Source organism: Daktulosphaira vitifoliae, unplaced genomic scaffold (assembly GCF_025091365.1).
Source record: "Daktulosphaira vitifoliae isolate Bord-2020 unplaced genomic scaffold, ASM2509136v1 Scaffold_1, whole genome shotgun sequence".
In the NCBI taxonomy this organism is placed as follows: Eukaryota; Metazoa; Arthropoda; class Insecta; order Hemiptera; family Phylloxeridae; genus Daktulosphaira; species Daktulosphaira vitifoliae.
In genome coordinates, this window is record NW_026099572.1 from 33791001 (window position 1) to 33801308 (window position 10308).

A 10308-nucleotide genomic window follows, 5' to 3' on the forward strand; every position below is an offset into this window, starting at 1 on the left:
TCTCAAATTATAACCCAACTATATGAATAAATAATTTATATTGTACTTCGTCCAATACCAAAAAGTAGATATAATAAATAAGCTACTATTTAGTAAATAAATTTCGTTAAAAGTAATATAATCGTGATTTATTTTGAAGCGTCAGATTGCAACCTTTCTAAATTGCACCGTAACCCATAGACCATAGGTTATATATCATGAAACACACGCTTTTATTAGCACACTCTTGGTTATTTAATTATGAATTTTCAACTACACTAGACATTTTATTATTATTATTTATTATAAAAGTAATATTTTATTTTTCGATGTTTAGTTAATTTTTCCTATAAATCATAAGCTAATGTTAACTTAAGTCGAGTAGTTCATATAGAGTTTTATTAGTAATAAACATCTAATAAGTAATTAACAATTCAACGTTATTACAAAACAAGGGCGTCCTCATTGGTAGATATATAGCGGATAGATCTCTATAATAGCAAAAATAATTTTATATTCTAAATGTATTTTTTGGGGTGAGGAAGAGTACTAATAAATTTCTTGTGCATTATCAACTCCATCCAAAATCCTGATAATTTTTTTATATTAACTGTTTTTATTAATATTTGTTTATTGTGTTACAGTTGGAGAGTCAAGTAGCGGTAAAGCACCCAAATTGGTAGCAAGACACATACCAGGACCATCTGCACAGTTAGATGCACTTGCTGGTCGGTCCAGTACGGCAGCTAGTGAGATATCACGTGCTCATCAATTAGCTTTAGAACGTGGAGAGAAACTGAGCAATCTCGAAGACAGAACAGCTAAGATGATGACTGAAGCTGATCAGTTTTCTAACAACGCAAGGGAACTAATGCAGAAGAATAAGGATAAGCGTTGGTATCAACTGTAATCAGACATCAATACGTTTTTTCGATTTCTCTTTCTTTCTCTTGTTCTTATATATTATTATACACTAATAATTATTCACATACTTAACGTTCTTCCAAAATAATAATGATAGTAATAATAATAATAATATTAAATATAAAACTAAAACTTATTTAACTGCTGCAGCGAGTTAGTACTTAAAATTTTGGCTTAAGAAAGAACATATTATTAATTAATGTTTTTTTATTACATTTTCTTTGATAGAACTATGATGTTATAACCAATTAGGTATAATCGTTCATGTAAATAATTTATTAATATGAGTATATATGATTTATACATTTTCAATGTTTTAAATGAATTAATTAAAAAAAAAAAAACAAAGAACACAAGCCAATTTAAAAAAAAAATAGCTGCCTTTATCTTTATAATATTAGTCAAATGATGAAACGGAATTAAACAATTTAATTACTATTGTGTACTCATGATATATGTATGTATGTAAATTTATAATTTTTATTTTTTGTAGAACTGGTTTGTTATAATATCTGTTATTTTATTTTATTATATTTTACTTCAAAATCGGATTAAAATTAGTTACAGTTTGTAGGCTAGAAACTTTTTTTTAATAATTTCCTTAAAAAGTTATCATAACACGAAAATGTAATAATAATCGAGCTGAAAGTGTTAAAAGTATATATAAATATATATATATGTTTACAAAGGGCTGTGGTTTTAGAAATAAGTTAGTCATAAAAAATATTATATTATCGTGTTATTAAGTGAATATATACGATAGATTTAGGACACATTTTTGTGAATATTTATAGTGATAGATGTGTAAAATATTTATAAAATGATTTTTACTGAGTAAAAATCACGGTCTAAGTATCTGTCTCAATTACTTAGATATTAATTTTTCGTTCATATTATTAGCTCGCAGAATTTTTGCACATAAATTATGTAAGTCATATTATATTATCTATATGTGAATCACATATTCAGTATATATAAAAAATATGATACGATTTGTGCCTTAATGTTTGTAAAATAGTCTATAGTGTTGTATATTATACATTGATAATAACAATCGAATAATTTTATTGTCAATTAATACATTTTTGACTTTATTATTATGAATATTGTTGTGTATAATATACATAACACTCGCTTAGTTAAAACCTTTTATCAAGACTTAATTGAAAAAAAAAATTGTTTCTCTTTTACTAAATGTTCATTGATTTATAAAGTTTTAATTTTATTCGTGTTATTTTGATTTCTAAAAAATTTTAATTTATATATCTATTTATATTATTTAAATTTCAGCGTCTAAAACTATACCGCCCAAACAACAAATAAACTATTTTTTTATTGTTGTATGTCGAGTTAAGGTTAATAACCATTTACTAACTTTAACTTAGGACATAACAAAATTGTTGTTTGATTTGTTTTAGTTCTCACATTTATTTGTAAAATTTGACGAATATTAGTCATTGGAATTTTTTTTCGTGTAATAACATTTTATCTCATTTTGTGTTAACATTCATAACTCACTTTACTTTATCTTGTTGATAATAATAAAAAAAACAATGTACTCCAATTCTTTTTATAGTACGATGCTACTTTTAGAATTTACAAACATTTTTTATACAGCTAGCCATTAGTTGGTCGCCTTAAATAGTATAATATTATTTTAGTGAACACAGTATTTTAATTTGTATCAAAAATTCTAGTTCTTATATTTGCCATTTATTGGCTGTTAACTTTCTCACTTCATGTAAATGTATATACACAGTGCCACAAAAACTGGATGTACAAGGTGTGTATAAAACATGGACCCCACACCTACATACATTAGGTGGGGTTTACTATTTTGAAACTATGGTAAGAAGGAAGAGAGGGTACAATCCTCACATGGTAGTTGTGGCACAATATATACATGCAACAAAGCAAAATACTATAATTATGTAATACAAATCATGCTATTATTATTTTTTTTAATTATTATTATTTGTATGATAAATTATACGAGTTTAATTATTATTGGTTATTGGTAAACTATAAACATCTATATTTTGTTTGTATCGTTCTTTGAATCAGAAATTTCCTAGTAATCATTAATAATTGTATGCTTCAATCTAAATATCTGTGGAATTAAATAAGTTTACAACGATAAAAACAAAAAATAGATTTATTGAATTTACCTATCAAACATTGTGATATGAGATTAATATTTACTTAGGTATGACATCCACTGGTTACACATCATTAAGTTGACACTTAGTTTTCTATATTATAGATATTAATAGAGCTATAAATATATTCATGATTAAGATACTCTACATTTTGTAACTATAAGAAGAATATTTAATTTTTTTTTTTAAATTTTCATTTTCTCTGAAAGCAAACAGCTATGTTATGATTAATAAATTCAATTAGTTTTTTAATTGCATTTATATTTCCACATCTAAGTAGTAATTTCGCCAAATATCTCCTAAAATGTAAATTTAAAGGTGCCACATACTTTACTAGACTACTGTAATATTCTTTTGCGTTTATTATCAATATTTTTATGAAAAGTAAAAGCCATCATTGGAAATTAATATAAAATAGCTCATTGTATATTATTTTTTCTTTGTCATAATCCAGTCTTCCTGAGTGAAAGTAATGGTGTGCATGTAATTTATGTGAAATTATAATTTCGAAAAAGGGAATAACTGTAGTATTTAAATTGTACTTAGGCCTGTGGATTTTTTTTCGAGTTTCATTGAAAATAATTGAAGTTTTTTTTTAATTCTGTAAATTATTGTTGATTTTGAAACATAATGAGTAGATATGAATAATAATAACTATTGTTCTAGTCTACCGCGTGTAAAAAATTAAACGGACATTATAATAAATCACGCGTGCGTTATTTAATTTAAAAATAATTTTTCTTGGAAATATGCTTGTGAATAAAGCATGTGGACGCCATAATGAATAAAATAATTTTCATTAATGTTATGTAAAAAAATTATAAAAAATAGCTGTCTTTATTATTATAATACATGTGTATTTGATTATTAATATAATTATTATTACTATTAGTATAAATGTATGATAATGATTATAAAAAATGTTATAGCTTCTAAATGTTTATATATTTTTTTCTCGAAATATATGATTGCATTTTGCATTCATTTCATTCGCTATAAATACCATATTATTGATGTAATGTTAGCATTAGGTTTCAACCTAACATAATTTTATCGACTACCGTTAAACATTTTATTGTTTGTATAATAAAAATAAAAAAATATTATTTAACTTGCAGTATTCTTTTTATTGTGCAATCAAATTATCTTTAATAAGCCTTAATAATTATTTGTTGAATAGGTATGTTTAAATTAAAATTACGATTGAAGTCTCCGGCTACTCTAATCACGGTTAATTTTTCGGAGACTGAGTACCATAGAAAATATAAATTATTTAAAATTTATACAAGTAATTCAATCATTTTCCTCTGCCTTTTTATGTCAAAAGACTTAATTTGTTTTTATTATCCTGTTTACGATCTATATCGATATCAGTGACATAACAAGGATTTCAAAATGGTTTGGGAGTATAGTCCAAAATAATGCAAATGGACGGGCTTTTTTTTTTTTGCTCGTCACTTAAATTTAATGATGAATATTATAGTCGATGAAAAGGCTATAACCTCAATGCTCTTGCAACGTAACTAATTGCTGATCTCTACTATGCACCTGTTCCAAACCTTATAAAAGAATGCAGTTATGTTATTGAAATTAGAAACCATCGGCTGACAATCCAACATAACTTTTCAATGGTTTCTTAACTTATCCTTTTCTATGGCTTCTCAATTTCGCATTTTTATGGATTTTTTATTTTTTTGCATTTCTACGGCTTCTTTATTTTGCTTTTCTATGGCTTCTTTATATTTGCATTTCTATGGCTTCTCTATTTTGCATTTTTATGGCTTCTTTATATTTGCATTTCTATGGCTTCTCTATTTTGCATTTTTATGGCTTCTTTATATTAGCATTTCTATGGCTTCTTTATATTTGCATTTCTATGGCTTCTTTATATTTGCATTTCTATGGCTTCACTATTTTGCTTTTCTATGGCTTCTTTATTTTTGCATATATAACTTCTATACCCCCTCACAATACTTTAGTGTATATATAATCGAAAAATTCCTAGTAAAAAAAAACACTATATAATTACATTAAACTGGACTTGAGTATAAATTTAAAAACTTTTAAATATAACTCTAAAGCGTTTGTTACCTCAAAATTATAAAATTGATTAAATGTTAAATTTATATTCAATATAGACTATTTCTTACTTCGTATGATTGAATTATTTGTAGTTAAAACGATTAATTTCGAAATTATTTTTCGATAATTAATTTTTTTATTTTGTTTTTTTGTTGGCCAATGTATAACCATTTTTTATAATAATATAAAATATAATAAAAACAAGTTAAAAATAATAATATGGTATATTGAGAATACCATTCCCAAAAATTAACTCAAAAATATTATCAATTTTACATCACTCAATGTAAAATGGTATTTTTAATAAGTTTTTTTTAAATAATATTCAGTATTATCTAATATTACAATATTTATTTTTTTGTTTTTATGTAATTGTAAAAAAAAATCCTATTTATTATAAATAACTAACAAGATGAATAGGATGAAGTAAGTTGACGAGGTAAAAGTTCTACAATTCTTCTTAACTTTTGTGAATGGACTTAAAATCTGAAATTTGCATAAGAATTACTTCAATATCTAGTCTAAAACTAGAAATAATTTCTTTAATACTCTGAGGAACGAAATATGAGTTTATATTTATACTAATCACAACTAAGCTTACTGTGCTAAGCTTTTAAAGACGATATTTAAAAAAATGATGTGGATTACTCAAAATAATTTTTCGAGTAAAATTCTAAATAAATAAATAGATTAATTTTTATCCTTTTATACTCGACAAAAATTTGATGTCGATTGTTTTTTTGACAAAAATCCATTTAAACTTTTTAGACTATTACTCATTTATTATCAATAATTTAAGACAACATTAACTATTAAGTTTACATTCTATAAATTTATATCAATATGTCATTTATAAATGTTAATAAAATCATACAATTGTTAAATTTTTTTTTGAAAATGCATTTAACGCATTGTTGCTCTTAGTCATCGAAGTTATCTATCAAATTTTGCATATTTATATTTTTCTATAGAAATTTTCTTTTTAATATCCTATTGAGAATTATTTATTTTCATTGAACTATAATATGTATCTGAAAACTCTTTAAATGACGTTTTTGCAATTATTTCAAAATCACTGGAAAACACATTTTGTAAGGGATGAGATGAAAGAAACATTACACACTGTAGTAATAGGTACTACATTATAAATGAGTATAATATACCGATATACATACAGGTGTACTTGTTATGAGGAATGCCAACACGCAAGAAACACGCCGAGTACGATTTTTTTATTATTATTTTAAAATGTAAACGAAAAAAACATATTTTTCTCAGATTACATGACAGTAAGGCGGATAGTTCGCCTTTGTTTGTCGTCGCCGCATGTAATTTATTTTATTGTTGGTGCGTTATCAAATCTCATCTACAATACTGTCGTTTTTCGTGTAACTTCATAAATAGATACCAAATCTTCCATCAATTGACAGATCTAATTTTTCTTTATTAAATATCTTAAGCACAATATAAATATTTTCAACTATTCTATGTCTTTGAAACTCATATGTTTGTTAGAACCTAAATAAACATTACAAATGTAATTCAAATTTTTTTTTCTCTAAATAATGCATTAATTATAATATAAAAATTTATTTATTTATAAAGCAAAATAGGTGTGAGCCTAAGTAAAACTGTTTTATGTAAAATGCAACAAATCAAAGGCATATATAAGATACAAGTTAACTTAAAAAGAAAAATATTACAGTACTAGTTATATGACAAATGAATGATAAAAAGTGATGGGTTTTCATTAGCAATCCGCATTGATCGTGGGATGGGAGGAGCATTTGGCAAATAGGTTGTTCACGCAGACGGAACCGAAAAGGAGCGATTGATTTGGTATTTTTTTATTAAAACGCGGAATAGAATTCAAATAATAGAGACAAGCCCATCAAATGATTAGTAGGAAAATATATATTAAAATGTAAACGACGATCTGCCAAGCAATCCGAACAAGAGAGCGAAGGATAGAAGAATAATCATGCGGAGTATGTGAAATATTCAGGAAAAAAGCGGCTGATAGAAAAATTGTGCGTTAAACTCTTTCCAATAAAATAATGTTCGTGGAAGTCTCAACAACTACACACGACTATATTCCAAAATAAAACGCAATAGTGACCAGTAGTCGCTTATAAATAATACTTTTATTTTTACTAGTCATATGAATAAGAAATCCTAATGTTATAAGTTCTTTACAGGAAATAGTTTTGTTAAATCATTGTTTGAGTGTAAACTCTAGTGGATTAATAGTTTTGGAAACCGAAAAAATGTGGTTTTGTCCTCTACTATATATTTTTCTATTGTATAGCTTTCTATCTTTTTTATTCATCACTAGAAATGCACATTTTTTTGTTTTTAGATAGAAGTGTCCTAGAAGGGACTCATAGCGCTTGTTATATTTTTTACTTTATCTAACTAATCATATTTTTCAATCATGATGTACGCGATGAAATAAGAATCTCATATTGAAGTAAATGAACTTTCATCACTACGGTATCTAGCATTGTAATTGAAAAAAGTTCAATTAGTAAAGTAACCATTAGTGAAATTACGGAAAATACTTTTGATTAGAGTAGTAGTGAATAATATTCCGAGTTGTTCATTACTACAATTAAATGCACTCTAAATAAATTACTAACTTCCCTACTAATTTGGGTATTTAAAACTGTCAGTACTCCAACGGATATAATATCTTATGATAATTCCTATGAAATTTGAATCTATAGTACTTTATTTATATTTATAAATAAATAAATGAATATTTTTTTCAATAAAGTGAATTAAAATTACTGACGTCAAATTTCATCTTATTTCTTCTAAAACCTAATTAATTATGCACTTAAACATTATACGATTTTAGCGATTGGAGTTATATTAACTCCAATCACTAAAATTCAGTTAAAAATATCAATTCCATTTTTCTTTTGGCGGAATATTATAGCACTCGATCATATAGATCTAGAATCGGAATTGGATGAAAACTATTTCACTCTTTATTCAAAGGTATTAAAAATAAAGTAACCGAGTACACTAAATAAATAAGCCACGCTTTTTATAATGATTGTAAAAAATAGTTTCGAAAATAGGTCGATTGCTCTGGCCGTGATAGATAATGTGCGACTAATTCTGATGAGCCGTATGATAATTGCGGAGAGCGGACAGCAAACGCGCGATGCTAATTTTTCACGCAGCCTGTCAAACGTTTACCTGCCTGTTCGTCTCAACCCCACGGGTTTGTTTCACTACTATCGGCGGCACGGGAGGCTGTGACAAAAGTCATAATGATGACGTGGGTGGTTTTTTCCGAAGAAGAAAAATATTTGTACCGCCGTGTCCCACCAGGAGGTGACAGCGGGACATGTCTGGTCGTCGTCAAACCGTTTATTATTATTGTGCTCGAATCTGATCACGGAGAGCACACAAACGCGCGCGCGCGCAAGGACACACAAGTGACACTTGTGCAAATATTTGCGCTAAATTTCACTCCAAAGGGACACTGAGCTAAAACCAACATGTCCCATTCCACTTGTGTGTACGAGCGGTCCTTTTGTAGCGCACATTTTATGTGACAGCCTGTTTGCCGGTGCCCGGTAAATCAATATAATCACACGGTAGACATGGCCAAAACACGGTTGTATATCAATGGGCCACCAATGGGCACCCGTTATGGTGCTGTTTCTGCGTAAAATAATAAAGATGAACACGGTGATGAAGATATGAAGGCACAATAAACAACGTTGGACACGCGGGACCCCGACCGGAACGAACAGAACAAGGGAAATGCCTCCCACGGACCGAGTTGATCAATGAAACAACGAAGACGCATTTCTTTATGGTCGTTATTGTAATGTGGTACAGTAACTCCGACGTCGGCTTCCCGAATGCCTTTGAGCGCGCTAAAATGCTTTTTTACTCGGCTGCGGGGAAGCAAAAAAATCGGCTACCTCTTCGCACGATATTGGGTGTTTTTTTCCTTGGCAAATGCTAGTGCACACAAACATTTTATTCTCGTTAACACATATAACAGAGTAAGTGTATGCACTGGACCACCCAGGCCTTGGCGTTAGGTCATCAATCGTTGTTGGCGCAGGCGACGTGGAGGATCAAAAGGCCCGAGCGTGCGGTAAATACAATTATGTACTATGCGACTATTGACACGGTGACAACTGAATTTCATTTCGACCTCATCTTAAACACTGCCCGAAGATTAATGTTCCAATATCGTTTTTTAGCTATTGTTAATTAAGTACGCCGATAAGTAAATTTATTAGCGTGGACAATGAGATAAAAATTTATTAAATATTCACAGTAATTTGTCCGATGGAATCGCTAGTGAATATTATGTCAAATGACATGATAACTTTTCAAATAATTTATACAATCATTACACAAATGCCTAACGATACAAAATATACGGACTGAATAATTAGGCGACATTAATGGAAATATTTTATAACAAAACTCTCATACATTATTCAACTAAATAACATGTAAGTTCTATTCGTTACAAATGACAGTTGTATTTGAATAATTCTTCAAACGTCCACTTAATAGCGGTGAGTGTCTTTGATATTCTTTCATCTCCAATTATATCTGTTGGCCGCGATAACCTTTCCCTCGTTCACCGTAGTCGTTTTTACACCGCCGGATTTCGTATGTACTTAAAAATATCTATTTCGGATGTTTGCCACACTGTCGCTGTTAATAATTTAAACGGTCCAAAATTCATCTCTTTTGGGTCGCAGACAACAACGCACTGCCGCTTGCCGACAAAAAGCTGATCGATTTACAAATTCGTTTATTTATCTTATTTTCTAGCGCACATACCGTTTGTATTTTGTTTAGAAGTTTTATTTTCTCGAACGACATTCTAAAAGTTTATGATTCGTGTTTGTAAATTCACACTAAACACACGAAAGACAAATTTTGTTATAAATAAAACATTGTAAAAAACGATGTAGTTTTCCGAGTAAATTGTATTACAATTGAATTTCTCTATTTCTCCTTTTCTTTTTATCATACCTTATCTCGAAAATAGCGTTTGATAAAAAAACCCGTCCTCAGAAATTGGTAGAATTTCGGTCGCTTCGAGAGTTTTCAAATCCAAATCTCGAGTAATTTATTCATAGTCAACAAACATGAATAATGTGCATAATCGTCTCGA

General features: G+C 28.2%; 1 protein-coding gene across 4 annotated transcripts in view; it reads left to right on the forward strand.

Moving 5' to 3' along the window:
• Window positions 1–2915, forward strand: part of LOC126895700 (syntaxin-binding protein 5) — an 84367-nt gene extending 81452 nt beyond the window's left edge. For all 4 annotated transcript variants that reach the window (XM_050667872.1, XM_050667870.1, XM_050667871.1 and 1 more), the window contains one exon: window positions 624–2915. In XM_050667872.1, coding sequence (XP_050523829.1) covers window positions 624–889 — 266 coding nt within the window. In that variant the 3' untranslated portion in view covers window positions 890–2915. The remainder of the gene's footprint in view (window positions 1–623) is intronic.
• The last annotated feature ends 7393 nt before the right edge of the window (window positions 2916–10308 follow it).